At 39.5% G+C, this 23,556-nt stretch overlaps 1 protein-coding gene across 1 annotated transcript in view; it reads left to right on the forward strand.

The window, feature by feature from the left end:
* LOC132073288 (potassium voltage-gated channel subfamily KQT member 1-like) overlaps positions 1–23,556 on the forward strand; it is a 401,881-nt gene that overhangs the window by 26,484 nt on the left and 351,841 nt on the right. Inside the window, exons 4-10 of the mRNA XM_059472242.1 lie at positions 2,157–2,235; positions 4,077–4,173; positions 7,414–7,554; positions 13,517–13,627; positions 13,926–14,021; positions 14,787–14,915; positions 16,100–16,262. Coding sequence (XP_059328225.1) covers positions 2,157–2,235; positions 4,077–4,173; positions 7,414–7,554; positions 13,517–13,627; positions 13,926–14,021; positions 14,787–14,915; positions 16,100–16,262 — 816 coding nt within the window. The remainder of the gene's footprint in view (positions 1–2,156; positions 2,236–4,076; positions 4,174–7,413; positions 7,555–13,516; positions 13,628–13,925; positions 14,022–14,786; positions 14,916–16,099; positions 16,263–23,556) is intronic.

Genomic DNA, 23,556 nt, shown 5'->3' on the forward strand with positions numbered 1-23,556 from the left:
AGATGGGAGGTGGATTCTGATGCAAAGGTCTGGGAGAGGAACATTTAAAGAGACTGACAAGCAACCAGGAGCTTGAAGGGAAATCAGCAGGGGCTGGAAATATGTGGTATTGAGAGGTGTCAGAGAAAGGGCAAGATATGCTGAGGATCTAGGCTGTAAAATAAGGCTGTTTGGACCAGTAAATCTGGATTAATAAGGGAAATCTAAGCACTGGAAACTGGGATGAAAACTAGGAACAGAGGAGAAGCAGAACTAGAAGAAGAGGTTTGGAGAAAAAGAAAGAAAGAAATATCTATACCACAAAGAACACTTTCAGAAAAGAAGAAAGTGCAAATGAAAAAATCTCTTTCACTCTCAATATGTGGTTGAACTCATTTTCTGAGCATCAGTCTTTTCCACCCCTAGTGCCTGTCTTCAGATGGAGATGTCTATGTCTGACAATTTAGTAAAGACATGATGCATCATTTGCTAAAGGGCAAAGATCTGTGTTATGATGTGATGGGAAGAAAACCCACCCTAAATTCCAGTGCTCACAAATATACATTCACACACATACACGATAAAGGAACAGCATAAAAGAATTTGCAGTCAGGCATTCAAAAGCTAAAATCCCAAATGAAAGCTCCTTCTGTAGCCTCATCCCTCCCTTTATTAATTTACATTTTCATTTTTACTTTCGTTTGTGCACAATTAGTGTAGTACAGTATTTAAACTGACTGTGTGCTTTCCCTTGAAGAGGAATCCAGGTTTTACAGCAAAAATCAGACTGGCACTGGAAATTAATTCAACTCAAAGAGTGAAGGATGCTGCTGGTTATAGAACTTCTGCAGTACTTGTTGCAGCAACGACATGGCTGTAAATGAGGCAGGAGAATGTTTAAAAGGAGAGGGAAAAACAAGTTAACCTTGCTGTAGGAAACTGTTGTTGCTGCTCAGGTTGGATCCCATCCTGCCTCTTGCCCAGCCATCCCATGGAAAGTTGGTTAAAATCAGTTTTCACAAGTGGGCTTCATTTTCTGGATGTCCAAAGGCAGACTTTGAATTTGGGTTGCAGAGATTCTGAGCCCTCACAGCTGCAAGTGAAGTCAGCAGGGCTGGAGTTTTGAAGTGCTGTATAATGTTAAGTGCTCTGAAGAATAAAATGCTGCCTGTTTCAAACTGGCAAAGGAAAGTTTACCAAAGTTTTTCCTCGTTCTGCCTCCATTTGCTACCCATTTATAATAATATTCTTTCGTTTTTAGTTAGAAATTAAAAGGGAAGCATTTAGGTGCTCTAAGGAGGTTCACCACAGAAATGCCTGTAAGGAAATAAAAAAAAAATCTTCTTAGAATAATGTTACAGCAAGGTTCAATAATTAAAAGAAATGGACATGCTCACTGAACTGGGATGAGGAAAAATAAGGGATGTTGTCTCAATTGTAAACTCAATCTATCATTTGCATTGTATAAAGTGTAAACTGCAAAGTTGTGGAAACAAAACAAAACAAAAAAAGAACTCTGGAAACTATTTTTTCATACAAATAAAGACAGTATCACAAAGTAAACTAACAATTCTGATTTGTTTTAGCTAGCCTTTCTTCTGACAGTTCCATTAGGTTAGAAAGCTTGGCTTCACAGCTTTGATACAGCTTTCAAACTAAGTGTATATGTATGCATAATACTTCATGGATTTCATTATTGTGTGGTGAAAACCCTTGCATTTCCTCTTGGATCAGAAGCCTTGAACCAAAATATGGGTCCATTTCTAGGGTGCACAAATGCCTTTGCATTTTTTGAGGCAAGCAGCCTAATCCATTGGGTTCTTTGAAAGGTCTGTTACTGAATTAATCCTGGAATAAACTGTAGCCACGGGGGTTTTGATGTGAAACTGTGATATTACACAGACTTAACATGCCCACCAAATTTCAGCTAACCATTTCTTTTTAGAGGTGCTTTCCTTTGTCTGTATTTGTTGTGTTTTTTCAGTACTGAGATAAAAAACAAAAACAAAAACCACAACCAAAACCAAAAACAAAACCAAAACCAAAACCAAAACAAAACAAAACAAAACAAAACAAAAAAAAACCAGAACCCCCCCCCCCCCCAAAAAAAACCCCCAAAAAACAAAATTAATGCATTCTTTCTTCTTTTGTTTATTTGTTTGTTTGTTTTTTAACAGATCTGATTGTGGTAGTAGCCTCAATTATTGTTCTGAGCATAGGATCTAATGGGCAGGTGTTTGCCACCTCTGCAATAAGGTAGGTTCTGCTGTCACTGCAGCTCTTCACTACCACAGAGGTGTGTATCTGATTGACTAATTCCCAGTTTTACTGTGTATCTGATGGCCTAATTCCCAATTTAACTGCATGTCTGATATTCCTAACACAGGGAAAGTTACTCCATTGAAGCACTGGGGGACAAGTTGTGCTTGGTGACTGGTTGGGAAATCAGTGCAGGAACGAGGCAAATGAAAAATGGTGGGAATGCTGAAGCCAAGTGGAAAAAATGAAACATTGTGTCCTATTTAAAACATCAAACAACTGTCTCTCTGAGACAAGGGAGAATTACAGAGCATGGGTTTATTTAAGAAGTAATCCAGACAGTGCTTAACTCGGTGCTTTTTGAGTATGAGTAATTACTTTGTTTAAAGAGTAATTATACTTTGGTGGATTTGTTTGGCACGAGTAACTCACACTGTACACAAAGCAGAAACATCTGATGCACACAGTGTTTGTTCAGCTTGCATCCAAGTACTGCAGGCTTGTTTTGGGAGGTGAATGAAGTGAGTAAACAGAAGAATGATAAGCAGTAAGGTGTATTTCCTACTCCTAACCTAACTTCTAAGATGTGCTGCATGTTTTTTCACATGCCTCTGCTTCCCAGTGCAGTGGAACCACTGGGAAGTGGGAATGTCCAGTAGTGTCTAAACTGTCCAGCTGTGTAGGCAAACACTGGGGAGAACTACATGTACAGAGTGTTTTTAAGGTAATTCTCACTGTAGAACATTCATCCTTATCTGATGGTAAAGACGCCACTCAGGCAGCAGGAATATCAGCTCCTATAGGAAAAGAGGAAGGTGCATGTGGAAATTCCAGGGGTTGGGGTTTGTTAATTTAACTCAAAGCATAGGAAAGAGTTCAGTGCAAAGGCCCTGTGTGTTTATACGGGAGCCCAGTGGGTTTTGGGCTCAGTGAAGCCTTTCCCCGGTGCTGAGTCCAGAGTCACTGACCTACACCTCAGAATGCTCTCCAAACACTAACCCACATCCCTGCAGTGTTATCATTGCTCCACAGAAAAGCCAGCAGGGTCAGGCAAGTCTGAATTAAAAATCAAAGCCTGTCTCCACAAAAAAATCTTCTTGAAGATTGCTAAAAAGAGCCAAAAATACTTCTAGTGAAAATTTTTCAGGTAGATTAATTAGTGTTCATCCTTTCCTGTTTTTCACTGGCTTGTTTCAGGGATAAGATAGTAAGATGACTGCAGGCAAACAAAATTCATTGTCAAAAGAGTAACTAAATGAAATATTTCCATGGAATAAAACTATGCTGAAGAACCATATTGATAATTACTTTTATTTAGTTGAAAATATTTGGAGCTTATGATTGATTTAGTTATTCTCCTAAAACACATAGGACTCTATCTATTTCCAGTGATATCAGATATATTTCAGTAACTCACACAACAAGGATTTCAGTAGTGCCATGTTTGATTCATATTCTGCTTTTGGCAAATAGAGAAAAAGGTTTGCTCACATTTGTGTTAGGAAAACTTGAAGTTTCCCTAGGAAACTTCCCTAGGCATTTAAAGTTTGGAATAATAGAAATTATACAGGTTTCCCCTGATTTGGTTTGCTTTCCCATTAAATAATTGTTTTCACAGTCAATATTTCTGAATAAATTTGACTGTAATTAAATGTGATCTAAACACCGAGGTGCCTCAAGCCTGCAATGCCACCCCAGGCAGGGGCAGTGCTATCACAATTCTTGAACACAGCAGTGGGTGAGTGGACATGATCAGTTTTGGGTGGATAAGGCAGTATTGTCCTCAAGCATTTTTATGTGCTTATTGCATTTATTTTAAAGCTTCACTTCCCTTACAGAGGGATTCGCTTTCTCCAGATCCTTCGGATGCTCCACGTTGACCGCCAGGGAGGCACCTGGAGACTCCTGGGGTCTGTGGTCTTCATCCATCGACAGGTACCCAGCTTTTAAACATCCCCTAAAACTCATTGGCTTCAGTGAATTCTCTCTGTGGGCTTCAAATAATGGTCTGGTGTCTTGGTTTGAAAAGACAGGTGTCTACTAAGGAAGGCAGGAGCCTCTCTTGAAATGGAAAATGTAAACCCTGCCCCTTTGGAATTATTGTAATTTTGAAATCAAGGGGCTCTCAGGCAAAGGTACAGGAATAGGAATAACAGTTCTTTACTAGGAAAAATAAAATACAAATGCAATAGTGCAAACAACAAAAAAAAACCCCACTGACAGAGTCAGAATACAACCTGACACCCAGTTGGTCAGGGTGGTGGCAGCAGTCCTATTAAATGGTGGCTGCAGTCCTTCTGCAGTGACAGGGGTGGTTCTGTTGGAGCAGGAATCCTGGACAAGGGTGGAGTTTTCCTCTGAAGGTCCTGTGGTGGTGTAGATGGGTCTGGTCTTTGTCTGGGAATCCAGTGGAGAAGAAACCTCCTCCTCTTGGAATCCAGTGGGAAAAAGGCTCCTGTCATGCTCCAGTGTCAGATTATATCCAAGTAGGAATGCTTGGCTCCTCCCCCTGGGCGGAGCATCTCACAATGGGATGATGTAATTTTATCAGTCATGCAGTGAGACTCAATGACTCATTAACAGAAGATATTTCCTGGAGGGAGGATTGGTTTCTGAAAGAGATAAAGAAAACTGCCCAATTAACAGAAGATAACTTCCCCACCTCTAACAGATGGCAAATAGAATACACACATATTTTACAACCCAAGACCGCTGGTTTAAATTATGTGTTACATAGCAAGAGAAAAAAATACTTTAAAAATCCATCGTGTGTTTCTTCTTCCTTTTAAAATGGGAAGCTATTTTTGCTATTTAGGGCAGTGGCTAACAGGGTATAAACAAAAATGTTTGGGTTTATTAATTAACTGTTGTAGTCTTTGATGTTATCCCTCAATGTAATTTCTTAAACACAGTTTTGTGGGCTGCCTTTCATATTGCAAGTACTCTCCACTATCCCTACAAAAGATGTATTCCTAGCTTTGTTTTCCTGGGGAAAACCAAACACTAATGGGAAAGCCTTGCTAGAAAAAGTCAATTATTCAAATATTTCTGTTGTGTTCACCTTGAATACAAAGTTTTCTAATTCATTCTGTAAATTAAAAAAATGAACTATGTTATGATGCTGTGTAAGAAAAGTTACTTTTTCAAGGGTGTGGTGACAGAGGCAAACCTGGCTATAAATAGGTGCATGCCTGCTAAAGCTTTGAAACAATTTTTCTGTATGAAAACTCATTAAGCAGGAAGAGTTTAAAAGTTTTTCTGCAAATTTAAAAATATTTTTAATTGAAGGCTTCTTTTTGAGTGTCCATGGACTCTCTTGATGATTAGCTTTATTAATATAATGGAAAATTATATAATTAGCCTTGAAGTCTTGCATCTCTGTGGAGGGCTAATACTCTGCTATTAATCTCCACATCCCACTTGTAAGTGTGGCTAACTTATTCTTATGAATGTAGATTTGTTCTCCACATACTGACAAACACAAATTTCCATGCAGACCTTTTTACATTTTCTATTTAGAAAACTGTTTTTCTGGGACAGAGAATGCACTGCACTTAATCCAAGCCAATAATTTAATGCTAAAAGTAAGTTTCCTTCCTTTTATTTTTTTCCTTCAGTACAGTAGGAACTTTTATGTCACGATGGCTGTGCAGAAGTGATGCACACCAAAGCGCTGTGGAATAAAGCCTCCTTTTATACTGTACAACAGGATGACTTTTAATGCTCCAAGTCTGTGTGGTCTCCATTTATTATGCTTGCATTGCCTGGGTATCTTGCTAGGGCAGAGCTGATATCCAAATAACTTGATATCCAAAAAAATGTTTGGGAACATTTCTTTCCTGTGGGTGTTCAGAGTTTTAGTCAAGAATCAGGAAATACTCTCTCCAAAACACAACACTTAAATCTTATGTGTTACAAGCATAAGAAAGTTCAATGGTTTAAAAGGGGAAAAAAAAAATTCTTGGAAAATAAATTTATGAGTAAACGCACCTGAAGTTCTGCTTATCCAAAGAAGTGATTATGGTGATAAATAAAACTCCACAAATCTGTAGTACTTATCCAAGCAGATCACCCACTAACACATTAAGAAAAAAAATTACCAAGCACACATTTCTGTATTGACATTGGACAAGTGTAGCTGAAACCCTAACACGGTACCAAACGGAAGGAAAAATGGAACCTTTATTCCTGTCCAGCCTCTGAAAGAAATTTTTGTTTAAAAATTTTAAAAAACCAAAACCAAAACAAAAACACCTCAGCTGCTTTTTCTTCACAGGCAGAATACAAAGTCCTCATCTATTTTTGGTGTTTTTTGCATTTGATAGTCTTTCAGAAAATATGGGCCCCTAAACCCGTAAGCAATGTGAGAAAATGAATTCACATCTTGGTGCCCTGTGAAAATAGCAAGCACTTGTACCTCCCTGGGCCCTGAAGAGCTTAGTAAAGTTGTCACCAACGATTTCTATGTGTTTTGGAATTTTACATATAGCTCAATTAGCTCACTCAGGCCTGGTTTGGCTAGGATGCTCTTCTATTTTCAGCAGGTTGAGCTTATATACCAGCATTTCTTGCCAAAGGCAACAAAATGTGAGTCAATATCACATGTGGTGGTGGAAAGCCATGAAGAAATGGCTGAGGCTTGCTGAAAAGCCAAGTTAGCCACTCAAGCTCCAGCTTGTGAGCCTCTAGGTTGGTTTTGCTCCTTCCTCACCTTGCTTTGTGAGGTCTTCCACTGCTCTCAGGACAGGAGGGATTGTCATATTTTTTCCAAGTGTTGAACTTTGTATTGTGTCGTCCTTATTTTAAATGAAAATGGAGATACAGCTGAGTTTAAAAAATGTGCTGACTCAACTCTCTCAGTATTCAAATCCACCTTTGAGCATTTCTTGTTCTTACTGCTTCCTGTGTGTGTGAATCTGAAAGTCTCTGCTGCAAAGAGCTATTTGTTTTAGGCAGCACTCTTTATTCTTAAACTCTTAGCTAATAAAACCCAAATCCAAGTCATATATTTTAGCTGTTTTACTGGAGGCAAATGTCAAACCTGAAGTATAACATATTAATTTTTCTACTGTGATGCAAAAGCCCCACAGATATTTGCAACATTTTACAATGATGTATATACATATGTATATAGGATGAAAACCTCATACACTTGTTTGTTTTCTCTCTCAATAGGAACTTATAACCACTCTGTACATTGGATTCTTGGGATTAATTTTTTCATCCTACTTTGTTTATCTTGCTGAGAAGGATGCAGTTGATGAGGATGGAAAGACAGGTTTCTCCAGCTATGCTGATGCCCTTTGGTGGGGTGTGGTAAGTCCTCCAATAAAACGTGTGTGCAAACAGGGCCCGAGGTTTTCTGTTCAAATTGTGATCTTTTTAGGAAAACCTGGCATTTCTTTCTTTGCAAAATGCATTTCTGTAGGGAAGCTTGACAACCTCCTCTGAGGGATACAAGCAAGAATCCAAGAAATACAAGTAAAGTATTGGGGTATTCAATTTTATTGTGAAAGCAGGTCAGCAAGTTCTTAGCAAAGGACACCGAATGCTTACAAATATGAAAAGTAAAAATCATTTCAAAAAGTAAATACATCTCAAAAAAAGTAAACAATCTCCTTCAAAACCTGTATCACTTCCTTTAAGCTCTACTTAGTTATCTCAAAAGGTGCATAACTTAAAAACCTATTCTATATGTGAAAGTAGGGTTAATGACGCTATTTTTTTTCTTTATCTTCTTGTGTAAAACACACTCTCTCAGTAATAATTCAGACTTTGATGCAGGTTATAGGTTCCTGTTTTTTGGTTTTTATCTTTAACTTATACGGGGGGGGGGGGGGATAGAATGTAAGAGAATAGAGATAGTGCAGAAGGCAATCTCACCCCTGAGGAGTTGCAGCTGTGCTAATCACCAAAGATTAGGAACACCTGCCCTTAATGGGCCACAGGTGTGTCCAATAATGATGAGTGCTATATAAGGGTGGGTTAGGTGGTAGAGAAGAGAGTTGGAGTTTGTTGACTGTGCTGTGAGGAGATCCCTATGAGAAATCACCAAGGAGGTATGTAAGCTTTGCAATAAGATAGCAACGAACTTAGGTGCTGCATAAGTCTCTACTTAATGAGGTACACAGAATTATGGACTATATTACGTGTAGCCTGAGTCACTACTCTGTAAGTGGTTCACTATAAAAACATTTTCAACATTAATTTCTTCTCACTAGGTTATGAGATATTTATTTAATCTGCAGAGTATCACCTATGACTATGCTTAATGGTACAAACCCAGAAGAATCAAGTGAAAAAAAGAAAAATCTACTCAATGCTAGATGGACCTGATAATCTAAGATGCTGGGAATCAATGAAAGCATGAAGCAAGCCATAGAGCTTTCACTTGTCAAAGTCCTCAGTGGGCATGGGATAAAATTTTAAGAATATGAAACCTCATGGTTATAGCTGTGAAGCAACCTGTAGCTAGTGGAGGAAAAGTATGTGTATCTCAGAGGTAGAGATGATGCTGCATTTTAAAAGAAAAACAGTAATTGGAAGATACCCCATGCCAGCTTTACAAGAACAAACCAGTGCTCTTAGTCTCACTTATTCTTCCATTATTTTTGCAGTTCACCTCAAACACCAGTGAATTGCTTTTAGCATCTGGTTCTATCCATGTTTGTTTGTGCACAAGTTATTTCTGCATGTGTTAAAAATTCCGTGTGGACCCAGTGTACTCTTCCTACCTTTCCTTGTTTCTTTTTTTAGTGGCTTATTTTTTTTTTTATTCTAGTTTTCCAGAGTTGCTTCATTAGTTGCATTGAATATTTAGGTATGAATTAGAAATACTTCTAATCACTATATACTATTACATGGATATGAGTGAAGAGTAAAAAAATTAAGGTTAAAAAAGTCAGAGTGTGTTTCTACAGCAATGTTTTGGACTTTGGGAATTTAAAAGGAGTTGTGAAGACCATCAGAGAAGTTTAAAATGCACAGTATCTCGTTTACATAGATGACTTGGGATCTGTGTTCCAAAGTGTGTGGATGGGAGATGCAAAGTGTTCAGTGGGTTTTGTTATTTTCCAAAACTTGACTTGCTTTGTGTAGCAGCAAGATAAAAATCAGCTCCTCTTTCTCTGGCCATGGGGGGAACACTGTTTAAATTGTTGTTCAAGCTTTTCAGGCATCCAGGCCTCCTCAGCATTTGGTGAGTCACGGTGCAGGTGCAGTTCACAGCTGGGAACAGGAACAAAGGACAAAGTGAATCAGTTTCTTTTTCTTTTCAAATCTCCTGGAACACAGAAACACAGATGTGGACTTACTAGGGAGTGAAATTTGATTTTTGCTTCTGCCTTTCAAAACTGAACCATTGGAAAAAAAAAATCTTGGTATGAAGTATTTGAAAGTCTTATGTGTCTGACAAAACCACAGAGTGTATTATGGGGAATATTTTGCTTTGAGGAGAAAGTGCAAGCTTGCTGAACTTGATACAAATGACCTGAAAGGTTTAAATACAGGGAAAAGAGAAAATAAGGAATGAATGAGAGTTGGAATGAATTGCTAACTACATTCACCTGCTTCAGTTAACGGCAAGAGTTTTTCCTCCTAGGTTTGGCAGGCAAACAGGTCTGCAAAGACATATCAAAGGCTTGTGTTTCACATGGAGTCATTCTCAGCAGTTGTAGCATGTAGGGCACATGTAAAAGCACTTCCAATAGCATGGTCAGCCTGCCAGAATTGCAACCTGAGTCACAGCGTTTGCCCTGTCCCTTTTGGGTATTTTTTTGCTTAAAAGAAGAGCACATAGGTGGCTTCTCTTCTGCTGGCCCTCCCTGCTTGCCTCTTGCTGCTGGTAATGCTTATTTGCCTTGCTGCAAGCTCAGCTATTCTGTACCACTGGACTGGAGTTAATTACCTGCTCCAGGAATTGGTGTTAACTGGCACAGGTACTTGGGATCAACTGCTCAGAATTTCCAGCAGTAAATTTCCATGCCAGAGGTAGCAGTTGGAATCCCTTTATATTTAGTGTGGTTTTTTTGAGGTGTGCTGTTCTGACTCCTCACACCTGAGGACACCTGCCTGTCTTTAAACATCTGAGCAGCCCTGTTGACTTCTACTAAATCAGAGTTCTTCCCTTTTTGAGGTATACATGTGTGTGTTGAGAGCCCGTGTGCACAGCTGGAATGTGCCACCATCAATCCCTGTCACAAGAGGTGTCATTTTCCAGAGCCCAACATTCTCTGCTCAGAAATACTGATAACTTTGGGCTGTGCAAGTAGAAAAAAAAATCTGCTGTGATTAAGAAAGCCAGAGAATTACATTATTTATCATCCTTTCCATGTATTCAGTGTGCTAATTAAATTACCAACAAGGAACCCTCTTAAGGTAGCTGGGGAAAAACTTCCTGAGACATGGTCAGGCACCTGCAGGAGTCTGCCAGCCAAGTGCCTGCTGTGGAGGTGGAAAATTCATCTTTTCTGTGGTTACAGCTTTCATGCTCTCTTCCGTAGTAATATTAAGGCAGCTCAGCATTGCTGCAGTTTGGTTTTAAGTCCTGGCTGCTGGAGAATTTAGTGAAAAGACCAACCAAAGCCTCCCCAGAAAAACCAAACCACCCTCAAAAAACCAAGAAGCCTTTCATAAGAGAGAAGAGGGGAAAAGAAAGGGAAAACTACTGACTTTGAAGGGTCACCTGGGTACACTGAGGAGCTGAAGTGCTGTTAAAGAAACAGCTTTAACTTCTTCCACTGCATTTCAAAGTTGAATTTTGGGGGTCTTATTTAATTTTGGGGACTGGAAAACTCATTGTCCTGCTGGTAGCACACAGCACCTGAGTCACTTGACCAGCCCCATTAAATCTGGACAAACACCTGGAAAGGCGGAGCTCCTGCTGGGAGCAGTTTGCAGCTCAAAAAACCAATATTCATTCAAGGATATAGCCACTACAAAGTGGTCTTCATCAAGTGGAAAATTCATGGTGAATAAACACAAATATAGCTATTTTTTGGAACTTGGAAAAACTAAGTTTGGTAGTAGTTGCTAATTTTTTCCCTGCAAATCTTTCTTCCAGCTTTGAGAGTAGGAGGAAACATATTCTTCCCATGCCTTTATTGCTTGATAGTTTCTTCAGAGAAGACTATTTTTGCATAACATCTAAGCATTTGTCAGCAAATTTTTCCATAAAAGGCAGCCTCTTTATAGTCAGTGTAAATTTACATATTCTTTTAAGTCTGTTTTGGCTGTGTTTCTGCTACCATTCAAGGCAAAGTGAAAGGAGGGGGACTAGGTTAGGGGCTGGTACATCCAAATAAAAGTACATTTTTTCTATTTACAGCTCTCCCCAGTGGTTAGTATTGATGACAGAGCTCTTCTGTTCCTCACCAGAAGCTTTTTGCTTCTCAGGGATCCAAGCCATGTTTCTCACACCATTTTATGGCAGCATCAGAGCTCTGAGGATGCTGAAAACCCCACACCCCCAAGGGCCAGGGTCTCTGTTTTAGACCATGGTGTGTGTGTCTTGTCCTGCTGAGGCCCCCATCAGGTGGGATTTCCTGTGGATTCCTGCTTTGGGATCAGCTGGTTATCCCCTTCCATTGGGCAGCAGGGGCTCCTTGTTCCATCAAAAACATTCCTGATGGACCAGCCACCACCTGGATGGACCTGCTTTTCCTTCCTGACCTCTGGCTCATGCTGAATTCTCTTTCATCCTGTTTGGGGCTATTCCTATTCTTCAGAAATAGCTCCAAACATCTGTCCCACTCAGGCCCTCCTGCCTCTGGGGCTTTTCAGGGCTGGCTGGCCACCTCTGCAGCAAGTCTGTGTAGAGCCAAGTCCCTACAGACTTGAGGGCATTAATTGACCTAATGACCCTGACCAGCACAACCCCACTGGAGGTGCTCCATGTACAATATTTCAGCACAAGAGAGATTGTCTGTAGCTCAACTGCAGCTGTGTCTGGGTTTGGGCTCCCTCATTCCTGATTTCCACCCACAGGATGATGCCCTGCTCTTGTCACCTCCCTGCAGGCTTGTGTGCTGGCCTCTGGATCCTAATCCTGACCTGTGGCTTGTCAGACCTGTCTTGTTGTGCTGCTGCATTATAACCCAGACTCTGGGGTGGATCTGCCTGCACTTTCTGCTTCTGTTTTTCTTGAAAGGTCCTGGGTCCTGACTGGAGAGGTGCTGCCCTGCTGGCCCTTTTTTCTCCCTTGATGGTGGGCTCCTTCTCCCTAGCCCTGATAAGCAATATCAGATCCAAGTTTAAGCACCTTGTGGCTTAAAAACATTTTTGAGTGGCCAGGTATTGTTGCAAAGTGGGCCCAGCTAGGGAATAATGTTCTGACGCCATGATTTCAGAAGGCTGAGCAAATGCTTTATTAAGCTATATTTTATATAATATCTATGTATATAATTATATATAATGTATGTATATAATTATATAGTTATATATAATATATATGTACATAATTATATACATAATAGTTATACATAATATATACATATAATTGTATATATAAATATATATAATTATGTACATATTTATAATATATATAATTTATGTAATATTATATATTATGTAGAATAATATACATATATAATGTGTCTATAATTATATACATTATATATATTATATGCTTTATTAAGCTATATTATAATACACTAATACTATGCTATACTAAAGAAACACCTGACTGTCTCCAGACAGTCATGACACAGCTTTGACCTAATTGGTCAATCAATCCAAACAACCATCACAGGTGTCCAATTAACAAATCACTCTTGGTAAACAATCTCCATAACACATTCCACATGTGCCAAACAACAGGAGCAGCAAATAGAGATAAGGACTGTTTTCTCTTCTCTGAGCTTTCTCACTGCCCTCTCCTGGAAAAATTCTGGGAGAGAGAATTGTGTCTCTCTCTCTGTTCAGAGAATGTGAATGTCACAGCCAGGTCTTGTGTCTTGTGGGGGAGAAAGAAAGAAAGAAAGCTGAGCACAGGCCTGAGCTGTGTTCAGGTCTAGCTCTACTGGCAGGCTGACTTTGGGAGATAATACATCCTGGAATGGTTGTTCTTCCTCCTCTTGCTGTGAGGATTCAGTTGGGATGGGTTTGTTCTGTCCTTTTTCACTCCTGTCAGCACAGATTTCCTCATTCCCAAATCCACACCCTTGTTTCACCCCTGTCTCCTGGTACTTCACTAATTACTTTGCCCTTCCATTCTTTTTTTCTCATGCTTTGTGCAGGAAAAAAAAAAAATCACTAAAACAGATGTTTCTTCCTGGTGTAGGTAACAGTCACAACAATTGGCTATGGAGACAAAGTTCCCCAGACGTGGATTGGGAAGACCATAGCTTCCTGCTTCTCAGTGTTTGCCATCTCCTTCTTTGCCCTGCCAGCTGTAAGTGGAACTTGAATCTCTTCATTACAGGTGTGTGCACCTCTGTGAGTGCCTCTGGCTCCTGTAAGCTGTGGATCACAGCAATAAACACGTGCTGTTTATTCAAGCTACCCAATTCTGCTGTTGATCTGCTCAATTTTAGATTTGTTGGAATAAATAGAACTCGACAGTGTAGACATTTGAAAATTCATTTTATAAAGTCTTTTATTAAATGTCTGTTTATTCCCGATGCAAAGTACTTTATTTAGGTATGTGAAGCTATGTACATGTCTGAGTAGTAATTTTGTTACTTTGCTAGGGTATTCTGGGGTCTGGTTTTGCCCTGAAAGTACAGCAGAAGCAACGTCAGAAGCATTTCAATAGACAAATCCCAGCTGCAGCTTCCCTAATTCAGGTAAGGCCACAACAGTAAAATACTAAAATAGTTTATTGGAGAGTATGGCCTGGAAGTTCAAGTGCAAAGAATCATAATTTCTAAATTTATTATGGATCTATAACTTGTGTTTAGCCACTTTGCCATTTTGATCCAGATCAGTAAGTAGAGAAAATGAGAATTGCTTCTCCCTTTCTGGAAGCTGTGCTATAGCTGATATTCACAGGCATAATGACACTAACTGGATGCAGTGAGTATATATAGTAAAATACTAAAAAAAATTAAAAATCTTCACTATAATATTTAATTCATAAGTTCCTTTTCATCTTCTTTTAGGACCTGTGCATCTGCCAAATCCTGATGTGATGAATGTACAAACACATTAAAAAAAACACACCTGTTTTTAGAAAAATCTCCCAGCGCAACATTCCATGTGATAATATAAAGAATTGAGTAGCAGACTGCAAAAACATTCATTGTGGCACAGTGGCAGAAAAAAGAAAACACAGCATTCAGTGGGGGATTCACTTTTATGGGGGTTGAGTTTGATTTACTTGGGTTTTTTTTTTTGCTGTGGGTAGAGTTTGACCCCAGTTTGTGGGAGGAGCACACTGAATTATCCCTGTGTGATGTGTGTCCTGGTGTAAATTGCGCTCACCATGCTTGTACTTTATCAGGAGTGGCGTTTACCTGAACGCCTTGTTGTCAGTTGGATTTTTTACAGAATTTGCCGTGCAGGATCCCAGTGGCTGCTCCTTCCCTGAGGCTCTTTGGGTTCCTTTTCAGACCCTGTGGCGCTGCTATGCAGCAGAGAAATCCTGCACCTCCACGGCCACCTGGAAGATCTATGTGACAGCTCCCGTGCAGAATCCCAAAAAGTCTCCAGCGCCATCTAGTCCCGGCCTGAGAAAACAGGTGACAGCACTGGCTCTCTGCTTGCTTTTCATTTTAAATTATAACTAACTTGCCAAAAACTTCGTGAAGGGCCTGAGCTGTTCGGGTACCTGAAATACATTTATTTTCCTCTGGCCACAGCCCAGTTAGTTTTGTTTTCCTTCAAACATTTTAAAGCAAAGAATATCTTCTAACTGAATTTGCCTTGTTGGTCAGACAGGTACCCACTCTCCATTGTTTTATCCCCTTTGGAGTCTCCTACTTTGTCAAAGCACAAGGCAATGGTGCCACTTTCCCATTCTGCATTCATTTTTCAAGGTGGTTCATACCAGAAGGAGGAGCAAGCCAGTTTAAAAATTTACCTTCAGGCTTAACATGAGGCTGAGAGCGGTTTTAGAAGTATTTTGATGCATGTCAGTGCATCCACTGTCCACACTAATACCTATTTCTAGTATTTTCCCCTATTGAATTTTGAACGTGCATTTGTTTAACTGCTGCAGAGCTGAGCAGAAGAAGGAATTCCAAAAGTTTCAATGTAAACCATAACAAAGAATTGTTTAACAAATTAACTTTAGATCAAGTAGCCTTGTCCCGTATATGAATATCTTGACCCTGCAGCGCTTTCTGTTGATCCAAACCTTAATTTATCATTTTAAAGTACCAATTATAGTGTGTTTATTAGGCTGTCTTTAGGCTTCTAAAATCAGGAGAACTGTTTGGAGGCAGGAGGAAGCATTTCTCCTCTCCTGATGTGCCTAATTTAATTTTGCCTTTTTGGAAAAAGGTGAAGTTTTCTTTAGTTGAATATGCTGCACAGGGCCCAGTTCATAGTTCCAAGTCTAGGGTAATGTTGAATTTAAGCTTTAGAAAGATATTCCTGACAAGGTGATATGTACTGAAGTCATTAGAATTTTCTATGCCTTGAGTTTTGGTCCCAATTTGAGAATTTTACTAATGGCCTGGTTTCTCAGAATGCTCTAGTTGCCTTCTGAGAATCAATTTCTTACCAAGTTTTAGTTCATAATTCAGAGTCAGACACTTTAAAACTATAAACAAAGGTTGCAGCCCTTTCACTGAATTTCAGTTTCATCCTTTAAATAAAAAACATTTGACCTCAAGTGAATTCACTGCACAGTGAAGCTCACATGTGCACTTGTCTGTGTTTGACAGCATCTTCTGAGACCATTCCATTCCTCCTCTCACAGGCCAGAAGATACAGGAGAAAAGGGAGGCTGGGATGTGGGAATGGCTCTGCACCTGTAATAAACCCAGGAGAAAATTCCCTGTCGGTTCCCCAGATCACCTATGATCACATTGATGAGCAAGAAGACAAAAAGGATGTGTCCTTCTACATTGGTGAACCCAAAGGTAGCTTACTTATTCTCAGTTTATCCTTTTTCAAGAGACAAACTTACAAGGAGTTGATGTGATGAAGGGAAGAGTTCCATGAAAAAACAATTCCAGGCTAATCAGTAAATCAAAATGCCTTCAACCAAGGATGTTTGCATAACAAAAATAGGGGGACAGGAATGAAAGGAAGTCTTTAATTCATACGGTGTGAATAACAAAAGAGCTTTCTTTGTTCACCATCAATTAAGATGTTGGATTCATTGTTCATTCTTCTTTTTTTGAGTAATTTCAGAGGTTTATGGAAAGCTTCCTCAGATCTATCCCACCTTTTACCTTTACCTCCTCCTGAAAGAAAGATAAACCAGGAAAAATATTTCTACTTTTTTTTACAGCCCCCTCTTAAAAATTGTGCAAACAAATCGTGATAAGAAAAAATAACTATTTTTATCCCCACATCAACTGTTTTTTTTCTTATGCTTAATTTAAAATATTGCGTGTCTTTGGTTATATTTCAATATGGAAACTGAATTTCACTGCTGAATTAACATACTTGCTTTGTCTGTAAAATCCTTTCTTTAAAATTAAGTTTGTAATGGAAATATGAATGTTATAATGTGAAATATAAAATGGTATTTTTTACTATAAAAGGAGGTTTTCTAGAAAGCTGGTTTTCCCCTTTTGAGTTGATTTTCTTTGTCTGATGGAGCTGGGACTCTGCTCTGGATCTGCTACATCTTGAACTCATAACCTGAGTTCTGTTCCATACCCAGAGGCATTTCCAGTGCTTTTAGGGTTCTGAGCGAGGGCATGAGGTGTATGATATTTATAACCAAAGTTTCTGCTTTAACTCCCCATCTCATAATAGAATATTGTGTTCATTCTCAGCCTGTTTGTTGGGCTGGAGCAGCTTCCCTTGCTGACCAGATTTTGCTGAGTGTGTTTTTGGTGTTGTGATGGTTGGAAGCAGCAAAGTGTTGAGCTGCTGGTAACGGTCCTGGAGGGCACTGAGATGTTGGGGACTCTGCCAGTGTTGGTTCACTAAAGCTGTGTTCTCTCAATGGTCATAGTTAATCTGAGCAAAGCTCCGTGTGATAGGAAAGAGAGTGATGAGATAAACCTGTAGCTGTTTCTGTCTGACAGGAAAATGAAAGCATTTTCCCCATTTTTCTTAAAATGTTTTCTTCTAGTACTTTCATTCTAGCTGGTTGAATTTATTCTTATTCTGAGAGACAGCTATGCATATTATTCCCTTTCTAATTAAACTTTGTCTATTTTTTGTTTTCTTTCACCTTTTGCCTTAGCCAATGGCAGGGTTAAATCACACTCAATTTGATTTTCCTGATTCATTCCTTCTGTTGCAGAGCTTCCAGGAATGTAGCTGGCAAACTGAATTTCTCAATTGACTGAGCATTCTTGACACCTCTCAAAAGTTTAAGCCTGATTTCTCTCAGTGAGGTTCTCCTTGCCAGAATTAATAATAGATTTCTATTCCTGGGGAGTGGAAGTACTAGGCTTCAAGCCTGTAAATGGGGCATTTTTTTCCTGTCAAAAAAGCTGAAAGCAGAAAAGGATGAGAGGATCATCATTCAAAAAAGGTAACTGAAAGGGGCTGTGCCAGCTTCTATTGGAGTGTTGCTGTGGTGGAATATTTTATTCATTGCTGGTGGGGGCTGGATGTTTTGCAGATGATGGCAAACTGCAAGGTGGAATCAGATCACTTTTCTAGGCCTGACCCAGAGGAGCAGAGCTGCTGCTCTAAAGCAAACCAGTTCTTTGCTGCTCTGCTCAGGTGTGAGAGAGGGGTTGTAGGAAAGTCTAAAATTAATGAGCAGGACTCAGTAACAGTCCCACTGATAAAATTCCTTGTTTTGGGCAGAAATAGATAGAAATGTAGTTCAAGTATCCTTAAAAAAGGAGATGTTTGCCTTAACTCAGCAGTGGCATTATGTGAACACGCCTTTTCTCCTGGAAATAAGATTTTCCTAATTGTTCATGTATCCACATCCACCCAGCTTACTCTTGGCTTGCTCAAACCTTGCTTGGGAGGCAGATCTTCCCAAGATGGGCAAAAATACTTTATTTCTAGGAAGAAATAAAGGAAAGGGAGAAAAGGGAAGCCTTAAAATAGAGATGATCAACATTAAGGTTTTTGAGATGTTTCTGTGTATGTGGAATAAAAAAGAAACCCATGTATTGAATAGTGCATAAATGAAAAACATGACCTTTGTTCACCAAAAATTGGTAGCGTTTTGAAACAAAAGCTTGATAAGCTACAAGAAAAATTACTCTTGACCTCTGCACTGTGCATGGGGTTCTGGGTGTGACTGATGAAAAATTATCTGTAGCACTCATGATTTGTCCATCCTTACAGAAAGGGAAAGGCCAAAAGTTTTCCACAATAATAGTTTCCTTGTTGGAAATCAAACCTCTCAAAATGAAGCTATTTAGAAAGAAATTAATAAGGAAAAACTAAAAAAAACCCCAGAGATTTAGGGAGTTCCAGAAAATAAATGTGATGCTGAGTCGTAGAATAGCATTGCATGGAATGGGTTGGATTGGAAGGATCAAAGAATCTTGGAATAATTTGGGTTGGAAGGAATCTTAAAGATCATCCAGTCTCATGGCCATAGGCAGGGACACCTCCCACTATCCCAGGTTGCTCCAAGCCCTGTCCAGCCTGGCCTTGGGCATTTCCAGGGATGGGGCAGCCACAGCTGCTCTGGGCAAACTATGCCAGGGTCTCACCAACCTCACAGGGAAGAATTCCTTCCTAATATCTAATTTTGTCATGTCCTCTTTTAGTTTCAAACCATTCCCCTTGTCCTGCCACTGTTTGCTCATGTAAAAAGTCCCTCTGCAGTGTTTTCACAAAGTCCCTTTAGGAGCTGGAAGGATATAATGAGATCTGCCCAGAGCCTTCTCTTCTCTGAGCAATCCCATCTCTTTCAGCCTGTCTGCACAGCAGAGGTGCTCCAGCCCTTGGAGAATCTTTGTGGCTCTCCAGTGCAGTATTTATTTTTTTTTTCATGGGTGTCTGTTGCTTCAACTAAGAAATTATTTCATACCATGGTGTCTGATTTAATATTTTCATGCAGGGATTTAAAACCCCCAGTCATTTCATCCTTAGCTGAGATTATATCCATAAGTATTCCCTGTATTCCTGAAATTAATCTTTACCTGTAGTTCTGCCCATCCTTGTACCTACTCCTCTGCAGCAGGGGCTGTTATCAGGATGACAAGGCATGTGCAAGCCCTCTGACATCTTTAATATTCCTGTAAGGTTTAAAGAAGCCACTCAAGTATGAACATTGTAGTTAATTAGAAGAGTAAGAGTGTCAGGTCACAGAAACCTATCCATGCAGAAGGGAAACAGCATTTTGGTGTAACTGGAATTTTCTAGATGCATTTTGAGTTTTCTCTTTAAACATCAGCTATTCACCTCAATGCACCCTTCACAAAATGAACCAAATGGCTGTTTTATGGTGCTTTTTATTAGGGAGGGAAAAAAAACAATGGAAATTTGAAAGTTTAGACCTTGAAGGTCAGCCTCCTGGCACAACTCCAGCAGATGGAATGTATTATTCTCTGTCAGCTGTTGTAGGTTGCATACACAACTCATTATTGTTAGATTTGTCAAAGTCACAAGACTCTCATAGTGATAAATCTCTGCTGGGCTAAAAATAAAACTCCCTGTTTATCATAGTGCTTTTCTGTTTGATTTTTGGAGTTACTTGTGTGCTGATGTTTAAAGCAAAACTGCACAAAAGCAAATTTTTATCAAGACATGGGAGGATATTTCAGCTTTCTCTGACCCCTTAACCTTTGTTGTCCCTCTCATTTAAAATGTGCAGTACTGTTGATGTTGATTTATTCTGTCTGTAATACCAGTTTGGATGCTGACATTCCAGCATCCACCTGTCTGGAAGTGAGCTGGTTTTTCCCAGAGACTGGTTGCATTTCCCATTGGGAAAAGGGGCTGCTTTCTCTTACTGGTGTAGATGGATTACAGTCTGCAGCACATATAAAGCAGCAAACATTTTAAGTGAACTGGATTCAGAGAGTCCAGTGCTGACAAGCTGAGAGAAAGGTGAGAAAAAACACGTGGCCAAAATTAACAGAATAAAGCAAACACCAAAGCTTTTGAGAGTCTGCATAACTGTCAGTAAGCCTGAAAATCATAAATATGAAGGCATGCACCAAATCAGCATGAGAAAGTATCCAGGCTTCTGACAAATGTCATGCTCTTAAGGTGGGTTTAGCAGATGGTGGTGGCTTTGCAGTGAGAATTTGTGGTCGGTGCAGAGCTGTTCAACGTCTCCATTTGTCTGTCAGTTCAGGGCTTGTACTGATGGTACTTGCTCATGTGTGAGAATTGTGGAAACACCTCTCTAACAGCAAATTTTCAGTCTTTACTGGCTCAGCCCTGCCTGAGTGAGAACTTGCAGTGAATTCTGTGGTTTATCTCTCATGGCCAAAGCTGATGACAGCACTGGGAGTGGGGATGGGGCAAGGGGAGGTGCAGGAAGAGAACAACTCAACTCTGCCAAACCCACTCTTACTTCTGATTAAATCTGGCAGCTTTTGAGGTTTAAAAATTTATTTTTGTTCTGCATTTATTCAACTCCCTGTTGTGCCTGGTTTAAGACCAGGGTTTGAGTCACTGGTCACATCAGATTTGAGCAGGGACTTTGTACCAGATGTTCCCAGAGACCAGGGCAGTGCTGTGTGAGAGAAGGTGTTTGCAGCTGCCTCAAGGCTTTTTCTAGACATTATCAGCACAGCAGCGGGGGGAAAATTAGTTGAAAACTGAAAATACCTGTGCATACCCCAGCCATAGGTGCTTTGTTGCCAAAATGAGTATTTCAGGTAACTGTTAAAACATAAAAACATGTAGAAAATTGGAGAAGCAAATAACTTGTCTTTGAGTCAACATATTGACTGATAATGACACAGGAACAACTTTTTAAAGTGAGATTATAAATTGACCTGATAAATTGTAAGTTTTTGGTAAGTTCTTTCACAGTACTGATGCAGCCCTGATTTGTACTCTGGGATCCAGAACATACATGGTCTTGCTGTGTGAGGCTCAGGGTAAAAGAAGGAAGGAAGAAAATCCAAGATCCTCTCAGAGAAATCTATTCTTGATGGCAAAGTCAGTAATTGGCTTTCTCTTTTGATATGTTTGAGGAATTGGCAGAATCTCCTCACTAAATGCAGACCCTTGTGGGGTTTTCATGACATCTCTATTGGAAGAACCTATTGACTTAGCCAGCCTTGGGGGGAAAAAAAGGGAGAAATGAAATAAGGTTTTTCAAGAATGCAAAGTCAGAGCTAATAAGGTACGGTAGAAAGTAGGTTAAAAATTATTATACTGTGCTCTGTATCAAAAAGGGCAAGCACATATTATAAAAGTAAAAAGTAGAATTTGGTGCTAGAATAACTGAAATCTTCACCTAGTATAGATCTAATTGTTACAAAAGACTCAAATGTAATGGTTGGGTTTTATTTTTCTTAATAACTAAAAAGCTGCAACTATAGTAAGAATTCAATTAAAACCGTTAAATTTGCTTTTAAAATTTTAAAATTCTGCCTGTTAGGCTGGTATTTATGCTCACTTAGTTCCTGGGTATAATTTGCTGCAGAAGGAAGAGGGGAAGTACACAATGACTTGTTGAAATCTCATGTCCTTAACAGGGAGGAATATGATGTTTGTGGTGACAGTTTCTCCTTTTCCTCCTGGGATCCACTTGGGGTCACTTACAAATGTTTCCCAACACCCTTTGACGTATTTCCCCATTGCTGTGCAGCTCCAGGTTTCATCAGAATTTAACATCTTATGTGTGTGAAATAGCATTTCTTTGTTCTTTTACCTTTACAACCAGTTTTGTCCTATTTCAGGACTGCTTTTTATTTTCACTGACCATAAGTGAATTGTTAATAGCTGTGGGGTCTCCAGTGCCAAGCCTGTGCCCCATCTCTTATCTCCTGTCTGTGCTCACACACTGCATCCTGTGTTTCCACTTCTCAAGGCCTCTGATATTCTGCCTCAGCCTGTATTTCTGTGGACTCTGTCATTATTTGGTTGTAAATGTCTCGTCCTACTAAAATAACTGCTGCAGATACGAAGCCGTGGTTGTGCAACACAAAGATAAACAGAAGTAAAACAAGATACAGACACCTGCTCAATTAGAGAAATTGCTGCCACAGCTAAATCAGGGTCAGGTCAGGGAAGGTCTGGAGAGAGCAGCCAGAGAAGCCTCATCCCTCAGGAACTGCAAATTTCACAGCAGTGCTAATCCAGCATAGAATGGCTTGGGAGACATGGGAGCTCTTTAGTGAATTCACATGAATATCCCAGTCTGCAACAGTTCCAAAACTTAGGAAAGATGAGAATGATCTGGGTAAATGGTGAGTTTTTCTCTCAGTGGCCTAAGCTTGAGATGAAAATCTTTGTAGAATGAAAGTTTGGCCCAGTTATACCAACTGTGCATACAGTAATGGTGTCAGGGAATAGTTAATAATTTTTTCTGTCCCCTGAAAAGTAACACTGAATGTGCTAAAATTGACACTAGAAATTGTGTCACTTGTTATTACTTGGAAAATGATTCAACGAGGAGCAAATAAAGTTAGAACATAAGAGAAAGGACTGGAAAAGATGCACAAGTTAGGTGGGTTTATATCTCTGGGTTTGCAAAGAAGACCCCTGAGGAGCCAGGGAGTGATCAGAAGGAACCTGAGAGCCACCAGCAGCACTGACAGGAGGCTGCTGAGATGCAGGATGATGATTTGAAATAGAAAATTTCTGTCCAGCTGGATCCACCTACATTTGCTTTGCATTGCAGGGTAAAAGTAGATGATGTATGTGATCTCAATAGTGGTTATATATAAGGGTGTATAAGTACCTAAATCTAACCAGGCAGATTTGTAATTAGATGGAAGTGTAAATATTTAGCTCTAAAGAGATATCTGGTCTAATTTGATTTTCTGTGCAATAAGTGTTAATATATAATCCAAATCAAAGTGTAGGCTGACACAGTCTAAATAGATACAAAAGTGTAAACACAGGAGTGTAAATTGAGATAAGGCTGAATAGATATGAGATGCAGTTGTAAATTCATGTATATGTAAATGTGTCTGTGTCTAAATAGATTTAAGAGAAAATAGATCTAAGTGAAAATAGATAGGACACATGAAATATAGCTCTTGCCTATGTATAAGTAGCTTTGTGTGTGAAAATGTAAATTACTCTGTTAGATGAGGGTCTTAAAAAGAAAGAAAAGGGTGTTTTTAGAGAGAACTAACCTCTAAATAT

Source organism: Ammospiza nelsoni, chromosome 5 (assembly GCF_027579445.1).
Source record: "Ammospiza nelsoni isolate bAmmNel1 chromosome 5, bAmmNel1.pri, whole genome shotgun sequence".
Taxonomy (NCBI): domain Eukaryota; kingdom Metazoa; phylum Chordata; class Aves; order Passeriformes; family Passerellidae; genus Ammospiza; species Ammospiza nelsoni.